Consider the following 16,422-nt stretch of genomic DNA (forward strand, 5'->3'; position numbering starts at 1 on the left):
CAGTTTTTAACCATATGAGGAAACTGCTTCTCTGAAAATGAACTCACTACTGAGATTACAGGTTTGTACACTGAGCTTCTCTTCCTTTTTCTCTCCTTCTCCCCCCCTCTATTGCTCTCATTTCATTATTTAAAAATGCTGAGACATTAGAAAAGAGTTGGATCATGTCAATGTGCCAGGCTAATGTTTAACCTTAAACTTACACAATACAGATAAAAAGGAATTGTACTACAGATTTCACAGCTAACTCCTTTATTTCAGCTTGCCTGGCAGAAGCACCCACAGTACTTGGGTCTAAGTGTATTCCTCCTTAACTCATCCTTAGCTACCTTTTTTTTTAACTCCTTAGAACAGAACTGGATTAGAAAAAGTGTTCTGGCTGAACACTCTTCCAGTTTATTTTTTGTCATTGCTGAGCTACAGATAAGATTCATCTTTGTTGTCAACAGAGTCAATCTGGTCAGAGCAGCAGACACAGTAAAACAGAATCTTCCATCAGAGAATTATACAATTGGTATATCAATTATACCAATTGGTAAATTGGTTTGGCAATGCCAAACTTTGTAGCTCCAGAGGTTAAAAAATTTGTGACTTGGGACTATATTGTTTTTGCAGCCCTATTTTTAGTCTCTGCCAGCATTGGAGTCTTTTTTGCAGTTAAAGAGAGGAAAAAGAAAACGTCAAAGGAATTTTTGGTGGGCGGTAGGCAGATGACATGTGGACCCATAGCTTTTTCTCTTACATCAAGCTTCATGTCAGCAGTGACGGTCCTGGGGACACCCTCCGAAGTTTATCGCTATGGGGCATCCTTTGTGCTCTTTTTTCTTTCATACACACTTGTCATCATTTTTACTTCTGAACTTTTTCTACCTGTTTTTTATAGATCTGGCATCACAAGCACTTATGAGGTAAGTAGAAATCATAAAATAAAGGCATTATTCTAGCATAACTAATTATCATGAATATATTTTTTTAGAGAAAAATCTTCGACAGAAAGCTTTCTGCAGTGTTTTACAGAACAAATATATTGATATACTAATTATTTTTAGAAATAATTTGCATTTAAATTTAATTTACTTATTTAAACTAGCTATTTATATGGCATAAGCTGAAATCCTAGTCTAAGGGTCAGAACTCCTTTTATGCACATATAGCACAGACTGGATAAGGGTTTATGCACAGCATCAAGTTAAATTACAGCTGGAAAATATTTAAGCGTATCCAAATGTTTCTGGTCTTTGAGTATTCTGCTCTGGTTTAGAGAGACAGACTTAAAGAACAACATTCAATACTATTCAATTCAAACTTAGTCTAGATATGGTAAATTTGACCAAGTTACTATATCTAAGTAGCTGCAGTGGGAAGAAGAGAAAGAAGGTGGCAGGCTTGTTCAAAAAAATAAAAAAGAAAGAAGACGAAAAACCAGTCAGGGCTGGAGAATAAATTCAAGCATTCTCTAGGAAAAGAAATCAATGACTTCTGAATTTTGTAGAGTTTTTTGCCTGGCATTTTCTCTGGAACACATTTTTTCCTTCATAACAAAGTTCAGTAGCAGTCCTTATAAACAGCACATCCACAGGACAGCTACTGACCATTTGGGATGGCCTCTTACTCACTTCAATCAGCTCCTGCAAGTTTGGTTGCTCCACTGTGGGCAGTTTCAACTAGGCATGAATTGGATGACAAAGCTGGATTCTTTCACACGGAACCTTCTGGTAACAGAAAAGCTGCTTGTGCTCACTGAGCCCAAATCCAAGGAAGGAAATTTGGCCAAACAGATCTGCCTGGGTATTTGGAAATACTTTCAGGTCTGTGAAGAGCAAAATTGACCATTGCTGCAAGTAGTTGCATTTTCTAGCTGGTTTTGATACAATGTTAGAGAATTAATTATTTTTGTCATACGAACCAGCAAAAGGGTCATTGTAGATGGAGAGACCCTTCAAGCATGCTGCAAAGATGACTGTTGGCTTCACAAATTATTTTTAGAAATAGATCAAGTTACATAAATTAGCCATGCACTTATATGGCAGACTGTGGGGTTTATTATGCAAGAAACACAAGATCAGCATGAGAAAAATGGAAAAGAAAAAGATATTTTGGCAGTAGGAAGTGCACAGCCTAGAGACTCTGCAAAGACCCCAGGTGGTGATTCAGCCTTAAAATCTGGGCCTTTGGGTCTAGAGATCCACTCACCTCTGCAGTTCTTTTGAAGGTGGCAACACCTTTCCACATCCTTGAACCTGGAAGTCCCTAAGATCCCCCTTCGCGCCTCTCCATATTGGTGATGTGCAGATTTGGCTTTAGGCTAACACAGAAAAAGGGGGAAAGCCAGCTCAGCTCCTGCACTAGCAAACTCCATGCTGATGTTTCACCATCTGCTCCACCTCCACTTTTGGCACTACTGGAGTCAATGCTATTTCTGCTAGAGACGAGCTCAAGTTTCCTCATTGTAGAGCTGGAATATACCTTCATTTGAAGTTAAGATTTCTTTGTAGTTCTTGGGATCTTCCAGTTATTCCTGGTGCAAAGAAGGTATTGATTACTGCAACCCAATATAGATCTTCCCCTGGTTCAGAATAGGAGATTGATTTCTTAAATCTAATTATCATTCTGTCTAATGACAATCTTGCTCTCCTCATTAGCTGCTCACAGCAGCAGGGCCAGCTGCCAGGAAGTTTACTGGTAAGCACAGTAAGGTGTCACTTGGGGCAAACAGAAGGTAACAGCTGTGTCACAGATGCTACATGTGCACTTTACTGACATTACGCTTTTTCCTAGTATTTGGAGTTAAGATTTAACAAGATTGTCCGTCTTGCTGCAACACTGATTTACATCCTCCAGACGGTAAGACAACATTGACTCTTTTTTTATGCTATTTTCACTCACCATTGATTTTCACAGCCTAGTCCCATACACCACATTTTTTATAATGAGATGTTTTAATGAGTAGTCTTTTTTCTTAGTTTTTTCACTTGAACTATGAATGCTAAAAAGAAAGTCAGATTGTATTTTTAACTGTCTAACTGCCCTAACCCTTCCTGTTTAGTATTAAGAATGCCATTTTAGTTGTCTTTAACACTCTTTAGTTGTCTTTAACACTCTTTAGCTGTATTTAACACATGTTGGGCTGTACTCGTACAGCACATTCTTGGTCACATTATATTCATTGGAAGCCTCTCTCTTCCCAAACAAGTGGATTCTGTCTTTCTTGAGAAGCTGGTCAAGCTTCACTGGGTATGTTTAGTTACCCATTTATGACACTGAGGTGAAGTGTCCTATTTGAAAACTGCTTTACAAGGTATCCTTGTAGGGCAGATGCCCTGCTAGCTGCAGTCCCATGATGGTCACTGCTGTCACCATCTTGAAAGGTTACATTATTTGTGTATTTAATGGAAAGATAGGTTTTAATGGGAAATTAGGAGACATTTTCTTCTGCATTAATTCCATTTTAATTATTCCCAAACATTTGGCAACAGATCTGAATGCTTAGTGGCTTTGATGCTTAGTTTCTCCATCAGCTCTCTCAGATCTTAGACATAAAAGGTATTAAGTCAGTTACATTGAAAGGGATTGAATGGAAAAATGAAAATTTAATTTCTAATATCAATGCAACTTTATATCTGTATCACTATTTGTGTTTTCTGGAGATATCCTTTTTCTATTTCATGAGGATATTTTGTCATGTACTTGTCTTAGCAGTAGAGAAATAGGTAATACAAAGACAGATAATGGTTCTCCCCTCAGAAAAGAACTAAACACAACATTTTAATTTTTAAGGGCTGAAACAGAAAGCCATAGTACAATACAAGCTGATCTAAAGAAACCCTAGATCTGCTATTTTGCTCACAGCCCTACTCTAAATACAAGTTCTATCACTGAGCATTCAAACACATAATTTTTTTCCTTCAGATCCTTTACACAGGAATAGTGGTCTATGCTCCATCACTGGCACTCAACCAAGGTGAGTTCTTATGCTGCACTACACTGCTACCCCAAATAACCACTCCAGAGGGATTGTTTCAGTAAAAGAAGTACCAAAAATAGATAAAAACCCAACCCTGCTCAAAGGTGCTATAAGAAGGTTTTTGCCTTCACCTCGTAGCTCCACATCTGACTCCCCTAGCTCCTCTCACACCCAAAATTAGCAGGAACCTCATGGTTGCTCTTCTGCTCTCCTTCCCCCTCATTACCGTCTGAAGAGACCTGAAGCAAACAATTTCCCAACATCCTGACAAAGTCCACAGTACAAGCTGATGATCCAAAACCATACTATGAACTTTGATTGGCCCCCGTTCCTGTCTCTTGTGTTCAGGTTTCCTTGGGAATAGCTCCTTTTCCTGCAGCCAGAGATGAATGCTGTTCATCTGTCTGCCCCTAGACTTCTTCAATTAATATTTGCAAATTAGGCATAAAGCCATCACCATAGGTGGGATTTGTAATTTTGCTGTCATAGGGCACAAGGAATCATTGTGGCCCAAAACCTGATTTTACCAAAATTGACTGGGAAGAGATTGTAAATGTCTTTTCTTTGTTTATTATCTGAGTTGCATTCAGACTGATCCCACCGCTCACACAGCACCAAATTTTCTTCCTCTATCATGCAGCTGAATTCCATGTGAAAGTTCTCATTCATTATCACACCACACTAACTTTGCTAATAAGAGAACTTTTACAAATAGGTTTTGCCCTCACAGGTTATGACTGGTGGGTGAGATTTCAGTATCAGCCAGAACAAAATGTGTGCATTTTGTGTAAAGAAACTTTACGAAGCAAAATGAACACAAAAATTTGTTTTAATGAAGTTCATTTTAGCATTAAATCATTCTTAGATGCAGGTAATGGAATTACTTAGGGGTTGGGGGTTTTTTCATCTTAGGATTTTTGGGAATCTTTGAAGAACTTAGTTTCTCAAGACGAAGTCTGGACTAAGAACAGAAGTGAAGCATTGCTTATAAAGCTCTGTCCTGTCAGAATGACATTTTTGCTTTATGCAAGTATTCTTACTTTTGCTTGAAAGTTAGTTAATTTCAATTCAAAAGAAAACAACAATGAAAAGCAGTATCCAGAAGTTCTACAAAACTTGAACAATCCAGCAAAGCTCCTAATAGACACGAAAGATTGAAGTTAGTAATTTCTCCTATCCTTCTAAAGCTAAAGGATTACAGCTCTTCTGCTACCTTCCAGATGACTCACACCCATTTCACTCACAATTTTGTTTTCATTGGTTTCACAGTCACTGGATTTGATCTCTGGGGCTCTGTAGCTGCAACAGGAATTGTCTGCACTTTCTACTGCACTCTGGTATGTAACAGGCGTAACTGAATACTTGGAACACAGACAGTTAATTCGATCATCCTTTAAACATTACACACTATCAGAAAAAGATGGCTCCTGTGAAGAACACAGATAAATTTCTTCCACATTCTGTGTTATAAGGAAATCTATTTGGTGGAAAAAAAAAATCTCTCTAATCCTCTGCTGTATGTCTCCATGTTTAAACCAGATATCTTGAGACAGAATCCAGATAAGGAGGCAATAAGCTTCTCTTGTCTTCTTTTGAGAAGATGATTCTTATCGTTTACAAATTATAAGCTGAAAAACACTGCAATGAAAATTGTGTTCAAGAATAAAGCACTAAAACCTAGGAAGGATAATAAAGGTCAGAGAGCTTTACTTTTGAGTGGAAGCAACGTGAGACTCAAAATTCCAAACCAAATATATTGTATAGATATTTGCAGCAAAGCAGCAGAGCCCTGTGGCTCAAGACACAAATAATTACCATTCTCATTGCCACTAATGATTTTTTTTTTTAATACACTGCCTCTTGAAAACACTTATTATGTGCTCTAGTACTGATTTGATCAAATAAGAAAGCTATGGAAGAAGCTGAATGGCAAATTGTCTGGAGATGTTTTTCTGTGTTGTGCTAATTGTGGGCTCTGAGAACATATGGAGTCCTATGGGATGTAGGAACAGGCCAAAACTCCCTAAGTTCCACACTATCATATGTTCTTCAAATGCATATAAAGGAGGCAGTAAAAAAGCTTTTAACTGAAAGTCAAATATTCTTCTGTGCCTGTGAACAAACTATTTAGGCTTTGAAATTTTCTGACCTGCAAAAATACACACTTTGTGGTAGAATACAGAGCCCTGATTTGCTGGGTGCTGCACATACAGATCAGAAGCTGTCAAAATAAGGAGTCTTGCTACATTTTTCAGTACTTGAGCAACAGAAAAGAAGACTGGGGGTGTACAGTTTCTCTTTGTTCTAGGGAGGATTAAAAGCTGTTGTCTGGACAGATGCATTTCAAATGGTTGTTATGGTGGCTGGCTTCGTGGCGGTTCTGATTCGAGGCACTAGTCTGAACGGTGGAGTGACCAAAGTCTGGGAAGATGCCCATGAAGGATCTCGGCTAAACATATTTGAGTAAGAAACAAATGATGCAAACCATTCCTCTCTGTTCTAAACATATTTAATGTTTAGGAACCATTCCCTCAGTAAGTCAAAAATACACAGACTTGCTATTAAATAACTCTGCTGACTCAGAGAAGTCCATTCCTCATCTCTTCAGCTACTGGCAGTGCATTTGACCTTTAGGAAAACTTTACTCCTTGAAAAAATCAAAGGTCTGCTGAACTGAAGGGGAGATTTGCCATTTTTCCATGTGTAGCCACAAATGCAGCCTAATTATTCCTTCCAATTTCATACACAGAATAGAGTTGGAAGGGATCCACAAGGATCAACAAGTCCAGCTCTTAAGTAAATGGCCCATAAAGGTATCAAACATGAAACCTTGATGCCATTAGCACCATGTTCTAGTCAACTGAGCTAATCTCAGTGGCTAATAGTATATATCTTTCATTTTCTATTCATAAAACAGGCACTGTTTTACTTGCACTTACCACAGCAGCAGGCATTAGTGCACCAGTGCACTGGGATAGAAATCTGATCTTCATTTGGTTGTTTGGGGCATTTGTTGGTTAACCAAGGCAAGTCAGTGACAGAATCCAGCAGCAAGGTCAAATGTTACCTGCTGTCCCAACCAAGATAAGAAGAACTGCAAAGACTACACATTTGAGACAGAAAAATATACTTGTACAAGTTAGATTTGCAGAGTAGCAGAATTTTGTTAGATAACACAGAAGCTGAAGCAATTTCTTGTAAAGGCAGTTATAATTATTATTAATTATAAATAAAATTATTAATAATTATTAAAAATTATTACTAAAACTCTGCTGGAGTTTTTTAGAGTTTGGTAAACAACCTTGCCCCTTACAGAAGATGGGGTCCCAGGCAGGATGGCTTGTAGGTCTGCTACAGCATGACACAGGTCAGATGTCTGAGCATAAGCACCGTTATAAATTTAATTAATCTGAATTAAGTGATCCTCTGACTAGGTCTGAATGATATTTGTTTATCCTGTCTTGAAAACAGTGTTCCAATATAAAAGTATAAAACCTTCCAAACCTGAACACATCCGATGCCGTCTGTTCTGGAAAACTGTATTACCAATGCAGAATTTTTTTATTCAGGTGGTAGGATACACCAGATAGTTCTGAAAAAATCACCTACCTCTTGCTGAAAAAAATATGTTTAAATAAAAAAAAATTAATTGCTTCTTTCTTTCTTTCTTCTAGCTTTGATGTTGATCCTTTGAGACGACATACCTTCTGGACAATAGTTATTGGGGGAACATTTACCTGGCTAGGGCTCTATGGAGTCAATCAGTCCACAATACAGAGATGCATTTCCTGCAAATCAGAAAGGCATGCTAGACTGTAAGCTACCTCTTGTTAACCTATTCCTGCAATCAATCAAGAATTACACTAAGTCTGTCAGCTATACTGAAAAAATATATTTATATGATAAATAAATATTGGGATGCCATTAGGTGGTAGTAAGCTAATTTTGCTCTGACAGACTTACTACCTCTGGCTCAAAATGACTTAAGTATATGTAGAGGAAAAAGTGAAATCCATCTCTTGCAGCTTATCAATTTGTGATCAGGCTGACAAACTAATCCTCAGAAGGAGAGTATGGCAAAGAGGCCAACACCGAAGTTGCGCTATCTACAATCTCATTGTCAAAATGTATCTATTGGAACTGTGTTTATGTTATACAGGATTAAAAGATGTTATTGATTTAGTGGAGCACTACAGTACAAGGTATTACCTAAATAAAAGTAAATCTTAATTTCTTAAAATTCTGCAGTGTCAGAATAATCAGAATCAATGAAGAACAAAGTGAATCTTCACAATATAGATATACAGGTCTCCAGCTTGCTACCTGCCTCAACTTCAGCAGTAATATATTCATAACTAGACATATTTTACTAAACAATCAGATTTTTTTCACACACCTAGGGCCAATTGCCTGCACATGCAGCTAAAGAATAAAGGTATTAATTTTTTCCTTTTTAAAACAGTTAGATTTTTGCTGACTGTAAAGCCATTAACTTCTCTGAAGGTCATGACTGTCTATATGAATTCATCCTGTACATAATTCAGTGTCTGAAAAGCATTTAGAAGTCACACCAGGGAGAACATCACCAGTAACAAATTGTGTTAACCTTTGTTTCCTGGCAGCACACTCTGAACTGGCCTTAGCAATAGATCTTGTGCAAGGTGTGTCCAAACAGGATGTGAGCTCTGTAAATCCTGGCAGCTCTCAGAGCCTGCAGGATTGCTGACCCACAGCCATACAACCTCCCCAGCAGAGGCTGTCACCCACATCCATTCATGGAACAGAGAAAAGCCACCAGGACTGTTACTGTCCTGTTAAAAAGTCACTGACTGTTACTGTACTACCGACTGTGCGGTAACATTGGAAACAATATTCTGTGTGCTCTAAAGGGGGAGCAGCATCAGCATCTCCCAACAGGCAAAAATCTGTTCTTACAAGGGAGAGGCATTATAGACCCAGCCCTCAGTGCAGCCCATTCTGCATTGAGGTTACTTGACTCTCCCAGCTCTATGGAGTTGCTTGGAAACTTTATCCTTGCCCTATAGCACAGAGATGGTGTGCTTTTCCTTTTTTTTTTATTTTTCATCTTGCTTTGAATTATACAGCCAGTTTGAATTATATAACCAATTGAAATTAAGAGATCTCCCAAAAAACTTCAGAATAAGTATCTTATAACAACTTTTTAGTTTATCTTCCATTTATCAGTTTCCCTCTTTTCCTCTAGGGCACTTTACCTGAATCTATTGGGACTTTGGACAGTCCTGGTGTGTGCAGTATTTTGTGGATTGGTGATGTACTCTCATTACAAGAGTTGTGACCCTTGGACAGCTGCTTTCATTTCAGCTCCTGATCAGGTACAGATGTCCATTACAATATTTAGGAGCTGCTTTGGGCTCAGATATAGCACATATCAGAACAGTTTAATTTTATGCAATGTTCTATGTCCTTCCAGCACTCAGGGACTAAGGTGGGTGCCAGATCAGAGCTACAATAATATCTATTCTGGCACTCCTGCAGTATTAATTCAGTTGAGTATTTTCCCCAAAAGATATTCCCTTCGCTCAAAATCTGAAACCATGTTATTTGGGACAACATCAGAATTTAGCAACATGCTAATAAACATAAAATACTTTGCTTCCATTACCTTAATTAATTTCTTGTGTTGCTTGTGTGCTCCTTCTATGCTAGCTCATGCCATACTTTGTTATGGACATTTTTTCTTCGATGCCAGGAGTCCCAGGACTGTTTGTTGCCTGTGCATTCAGTGGAACACTAAGGTTCGTGAATCTGAATTGACATTTTAGCTGTTTATGGTAATTTCTTGAGGATCCAGAATGAGGTCAAAATATGAAACCCTACGAATTTGTTTAATTATGTTACATCCCTGGAGATATTTGAAAGACACGTGGATGTGGCACTTAGGGACATGGCTTAGTGGTGGACTTGACTGTGCTGGGTAAACAGTTGGACTCTGTGACCTAAGGCGTCTTGTACAACCTAAATTATTCTATGATTATGTTTATGATAAGTCTAACTCCACATCTCCAATATCTTTTTATCCCAAATACATTTTAGAATAATGTTACCAATACAAAGAAAGTGTAGAAAAACTGAGTTTAACTTCCCAAAATACTCTTGGGAGCTGCTCATGGTGAAACTGTCTTTACTTAAGGTAACTGCCACAATATCGTAGTCAGGGGTATAAACATTTTCACTAAGTCTATCTGAACTGTATTCACCAAAAACAGGCGCACTCACCCAGCTAAAAGAGTTGGGCCATTCATGGAGGACCAGGGTGGCAGTAGTGGTTACTGCACATCCTTCAATTTGTGAGGGAGTAGGGTTTTAATTCTGGAACATGTCTATACTTAAAGTCTTTGCAAACTTGTAAAAGGAAGGGTCACTTAGGATGTGTTTTTATCTTGTTCCATGCCAGCACGAAGCAGAGCCCCCAGCAATTGCAGAAGCAGCAGGAACCTCCCCAGTTAAAGTAGCATATATGAAAAATACTGTGAATCATACAGTTCTTGAAGAGCATTACTGCTGAAAAAGAGGAAGCATTTCTATATAAATACAACTTGATTCCAGATTATATTGCTTCCTATTTACTTACCATTCTTCTCCCTTTCTACAGCACGGTAGCTGCCAGCATCAATGCTTTAGCAACTGTTACCTTTGAAGACTTGGTCAAGAAAGGTTTCCCAAACATCTCTGAGAAGATGAGCACATGGATCAGCAAAGGCTTGTGTGGGTACTCCAGATGGGACCCCTTTCTTTAGCAGCAAAGGGCACTGGCACAGAGAGACTCCCTCAGAAACAGGAATGCAACACTTTATAAATCCCCCAGGTGAACATCAGCTGAGGCCTTGGTAGCATCATCAGCACCATAGGGCAGAGGAACAAACAGAGACTAGCATGAACAACTCCCACTCAAAATCCTTGGAAAAGTCTGGTCTACTGAAAGTATTGGAAAACACTCTTCGTAACACAGAATGAATGTTAATGTAGTTATTACCATATTACTCTATAGTAGTATTTATTTAGAGTAATACAGTAGATAACTTCTATTCAGAGTATCGCATAAGCAGGTTATTCAGCTTTTCAGAGAACAAAGCATAAAAGCAAAACAAAACAAAACCACTAAACATCAGCAACATATCAAACATCCAACATTATTTAAACTTTTATGACATTTGTTACAATTATTGCAGTAACATCATAAGCCTTTTATGAATACCATGATAATACCATAAGAATTCTATTAAAATTCATAAATATAATGAAAGCAGCAAACTCATCTATTTTCTATCCCTGTAACTGCTTCTAGTCTTCTCCCTTCTTGTTTTTCCACTTACTACTTAGTTTTTTCACTCTGGACCTAGAAAGATAATTTTTATATCTGAAACCAAGGTTATCTAGCACAGAAGTTTTGGCTGGCTTTACTCAAGGCTGCTGCATACAGAGTTTCACCTACCATATAGTAAAAACTTGTGTCAAGGGAAAAAAGCCATGCTGTTTTATCATTTCTCAACTCATTTATTAGATTATTTTAGAAGTGATACTTAAAGGCAACAGAAACATTCCTATATGAGGCATAACTTCCAAATTAATTTCATTGCTATTGTTCTACTTTGTAAGAAATATCAATCCACCAAAAACCCAACAAGACTTCATACAAGCCACTTACGGGTGTGTAATGGTCTATTCTAAACACCCAATAAGAAGTGACAATTCCCCTCTGCTGGCTGGTCACCTCAGACATTACTGAGCTAGAAGCCATCCCCACCTTAACCAGCACTGAGAGCCTACCTACCTTACCTTTTCCAGGTGTATTGTACGGTGTCCTGTGCACTTCCATGGCTGCAGCAGCATCGCTGCTGGGAGGAGTCGTGCAGGTATTTCTTGCTTCAGAAATGCAATTAATGGAATAGGAATGAACACAAAATATAATGAACTGAGCAAATAATGCTGCCAGCTCTGATGGCTACTAGATTTCCCAAACCATTTCTGTGGACATTTTGCTGAGAGGAATAAGTAAGGGGAAAATAAAGTCCTCTAACTCCTTCACTATTGACTCACTGCTAGGAAACAATACTGAGCACAATTCTCTCTTTAACTGTGTCCTGAAATCACTACCTATCCCTTCTCCATCACCATTTTCCCAGAGAAAATTACAGATCAAAATCAGAACTGGGCATGCTTCCCCTCAGCTGCTGCCCTGAACTCCTCTTTCTTCTCTGCACCCACAGGCTTCCCTCTCCATCCATGGGATGTGTGGGGGACCCATGCTGGGATTATTTACTCTGGGAATTGTGTTTCCCTGTGCTAACTGGAAGGTAAGTAAACAAAAATCCTGATCTAAAAGATCAAGTTGTTTTTTGGTTAAAACCCAATTTTGAAAATTGTTTAGGTCCTTGAACTGCTTTTCAGATTTAACGCCTGAGGATCTAAGATCTATTTATATGTGCCTTTTCCCTGCCTAAATTTATCCTGCTGAATTTATGTCTACCCAGCTGTGGAATAACTGGTGATTAGATTCACATGAAGGATTTCCTAATTTTTTTTTCTGAGTTTCATTAAGAAGAAAAAATTATTCAATACTTGCCCCAGCTTTGGGATGCACAGACTGATTTCAAAAGCTTTGCCTTCATTCTTTCACTCAAAACACATCATGAGCTCATTCCATATTGCCCCATCAGGATTCCTATCAAGGCTAGCAGAGGTAAAACTAAAATCTGTATCACAGCTTTAAGCACACTTCTGCTTTAACTTTTACAAACAGAGAGCACTAAAACACCATGTTTTATAGCTTAGTTGAGAGAGAACAGAATTTATTTACACCATAACCCATCATTACCTACTACTGGCTATTTCACATTCACAGAAAAGCACTTTGCACATACCATCTTTTAACAGTATCTTTCCATACTTTCCAAGGGTGCCCTTGGAGGCCTCTTAGCTGGGATCAGCCTGGCTTTTTGGGTTGGCACTGGCTCTTTCATTTACCCTGCACCACCAACAAAGTCCATCCCTCTGCAACTGTCTACCCTCAACTGCACCCTGGCTAATAGCACCGAGGCACTGCTAACAGCAGCTCCCACGCTGGCTCCGGAGAGGTATTTTTCCTATTGTTACCATTTAAGCCTATGCTTTGCCAAGTGTGCCCCCCAGCCTGCAGCTGGGGTGCAGGCAGTACTGACAGGGCAGGCTGGAAGTGCAGACTGGTGCCAGACGTCACACCAGCTGCAGCTTGACCTGCACTGTGCTGGCTCAGTCAGGCAACAACTCAAATTTAACTGATGCTCATCACTAGCTGTTTCTGTCACCTCTTCACAGGCCTCTGCTGGCAGACACCTGGTACTCCCTGTCTTACCTGTACTTCAGTGCCATTGGCTGTGTGGGCTGTGCCATCACTGGGCTGTTGATAAGCTTTATAACAGGTTGGTGTTCTAAACATACATAGACATATATATATACAGACATATATAAATAATCATACCTTTGCATAAGCTGACTCAGCTGTTAAAAAAAGCTTTTTAAAAGCCTAGTGGGTGACTTGGGACACAGACTCAGAAGTGGGCAGTGGGCTCTGATCCTGCTCACCCACCTCATGGTCTGTGGTCTGAGGCTCCCAAGGCTCATAGCCAGCTATCCATAGACTCACTTATTACTATTTTCTTTTTGCAGGACCTAGTAAAGGAGAAGACATCCCACCAGTGTTAATTAAGCCAGTCTGCGACCTGTTTTGCTTTTGGTCCAAAAGACTCAAAGTATTTCTCTGGTGTGGCGTGCAGCACGACAGCCTGGAGGTGAGTGCTGAGCCTATCAGCTCAGCCCTATTGTGGCCCAGGAGCCACAGGAACATATGAGAGCATGTGCCCACATGAGGGCATGGGCTGAGCAGAGAAATAACCAGCTTTCAACAGCCGCTCTTGAACTTCTGCAAGGGATGCTGCATAAGCAGCAGAGACTGGAAATGAAATCAGCTAAACCCTGGTCAGTATTAAGTTGCCTATTATTCCCTGAGATTTTTTCCTATTGTTCCCATTTTCATCAAATATGGGGACTCAGGCCCTCAGAAAACAAAGAGCCCTCAGGAAAGCCAGGAAGCTGATCTAGAACAGAGGCTGGACAGAGCTAAACAATAAAGCAGGGATTTATTCAAAGGATCTCCTCCATGGATCCACCTTGGGCAGCACAAGAGCCCAGCCAGGGCTGCACCCAAGAGGAACCAAAATGCATGACCACTCATGGGGGTCTCACTTTTTTAAGTTCTGCTCCATTTGCATATTGGAGTTAATTGTCCCATTCCAGCTTTAGCCCATGCAGTCCCATCCTGCTTGTTTTTCACTCTTCAGTCCTTGTTGTTTGTACTCTTGGGCTGAGATTTGGATCATTTGTCCTTGGCCCCATGGTAGAAAAGGAACTGTTTTGTACAGCTGCTCTGTGAAGTGAGCTCACCAACACTTAATATGAAGCTCAGAACTCCGCACTAAAGCAGAACAAAATCTGGAAAACATAAAAGCTAAAATCTAAGGCATCAAAACAGGGTCTGACCTCCCTCTCCCTGCTAGGACAAAACTGCACTTTACACTCTAGACAGTTCACCAAGCTATTGCTTTCCACCAAGCTCAGAGAAAAGGACTTTAGAAACGACACTCTCATGAAGCTCTCTTGCTGCTGTCATCCCCACCACCATAGCCCCTGAGGCTTCTGCCCTCCAGAGCAGCACCAGAGAGCAACAACCAGGCAGTGCTGCACTCACCAGCATCTGACCTGCTCCTTCCCACCTCCTCCTCCTCCACAGCAACAGGGCCAGCTATTCTCCAGGTGTCCCAAAGCTTTGTAGCCCATTAAAAAGGCATACAGAATGAACATCTTTTTTCTTCTGCACTGTTTCCATAATTTTTCTTTAATCAAAGGAAAAAAGCAGTGAAGACAGGCTTCAAACTACAAGGGTATTTTCTTTCTTTTTTCAGATGGACTTTGAGAAAAAACTGCCTGAAGCTGCTGCAAATAAAACCAGAACAGATAACACCTTCAAGAACAATACCAATAAAGAAAATAACTACCAGATCTGTGGTTACAATTCCGAGGAGAATTCATATACAAATATAAGCAGAGAAACTCGCCTCTAGAAGCTTAAGGACAAGGGACATTTAATCAAACTTTAGTTCTTCAGCTTCAGAAATTAATACCTTCTTTTACTGCACTTACCACCTTGTAGGTGACCAAGAGGGAACAGCTGCTCTCAATAGCAATAAAGGTCAGATTTTTATTCCCCAATCTCTTGGCAGACCTGGGAAATGATGGGACAATCAAGTTTTGGAAGCACTGCTATTTCAGAAGAAATGTTTCATGAATTTTGTTATGGAAGCTCCCACTCAGACACAGCTGCAATACATCTGCATCACATGCTCTATTCAGGAACTCATCATTGAAGGGAGTGTGCAAAGGTGAACTTGAGGTAAATTAAGACTTTGGAGAAGTTTGTGGGGTATCTCACTAAGGTGAGTCTGTGAGCTGCCCTCTGATGGAGGGAAAGGAGAGGTCAGACTGAGCCTACACCCAAGCATCACAAAGAGTCTCCTCACAGGAACTCTGTACAGACCAGAATGGTCTTTCAGTCACCAAGATAACTGTGTTTGCTCCCTCTGGGGAATTCAAGTTTTCTTTATAGCTTCTCATTGTAAAAGCTATAGGATGGAGTAATAAATTTTATTTTGAATTCAGGATAGTTCTTTATCTGTGTTAGTTTTCACCTCAAAAGGATCCACTTTTTAGCAATAAAGAAAATAAACCAACATTTAATGATGATCATGCCTCCTAATTGATAATTCATGCTGAATTTTGAAAAAAAGACACATAATTAGGCAAAATAATCTGTCTGGTACACTGTCTTGGAAGCAGAGCACATTCAGTGCTCTATTCCAGTCAAACACATTTCCTTGAAAACTTGCTGGTTGAAAATAAAGCCAACAGATCACCTCTCACCTTGACTAACTTCTGGATATAGTTTTTCAATAAATATATTTGTTTTAAAACAAAAGTCACAATTGAGTGAAACAGACTGAATGAAAATATCAAAGACAACTCACAGACTCACCTGAGACATTTAGCTTGTATTTCTTTGAAGAGCCTCTCTTTGCTTTTGCTTTAGCAGTGACCATCTTCATGATGCAGATGTATGTCAATTCTGGTCCTTGAAGTCACTTGCCCTGTCTGGGTTCATGCTCTACCCCTGGAAGTGGTCCCAGGATTTTAATCAGAGAACAGAAATAGGAGCCTGTAAATGACACTCCCTTGCTTGCATGGAACAGTTTGTCAAGAAACTGAGAACCAAGTCACTATTTGTGTTAATCCTCAATATTTGTGTTTATCCCTTTTACGGTGCCCTTATCATCTCATCAAAGCTTCCAGTTGAGTCTGGCTGCAAGGCAGCTGCTTGCTGTCTCATG

The 16,422-nt window shown here is 39.5% G+C and overlaps 1 protein-coding gene across 2 annotated transcripts; it reads left to right on the plus strand.

The window, feature by feature from the left end:
• Positions 1-236: 236 nt before the first annotated feature.
• On the plus strand, positions 237-15,781 carry SLC5A12 (solute carrier family 5 member 12). Of its 2 annotated transcripts, none has more exons than XM_063160531.1 (15): positions 237-908; positions 2,779-2,844; positions 3,910-3,961; positions 5,234-5,301; positions 6,273-6,427; positions 7,639-7,767; positions 9,189-9,318; positions 9,653-9,741; positions 10,599-10,711; positions 11,792-11,859; positions 12,214-12,300; positions 12,902-13,080; positions 13,301-13,404; positions 13,652-13,773; positions 14,944-15,781. In XM_063160531.1, exons 1-15 carry the CDS (start codon positions 552-554, stop codon positions 15,100-15,102), a joined length of 1,878 nt encoding a protein of 625 aa, XP_063016601.1. In that variant the 5' UTR covers positions 237-551; the 3' UTR covers positions 15,103-15,781. The 2 variants fall into 2 exon arrangements, with proteins under 2 accessions (XP_063016601.1, XP_063016600.1); XM_063160530.1 differs by having other exon boundaries at positions 238-908; positions 7,639-7,779.
• The last annotated feature ends 641 nt before the right edge of the window (positions 15,782-16,422 follow it).

This window comes from Melospiza melodia, chromosome 6, assembly GCF_035770615.1.
Source record: "Melospiza melodia melodia isolate bMelMel2 chromosome 6, bMelMel2.pri, whole genome shotgun sequence".
Lineage (NCBI taxonomy): Eukaryota > Metazoa > Chordata > Aves > Passeriformes > Passerellidae > Melospiza > Melospiza melodia.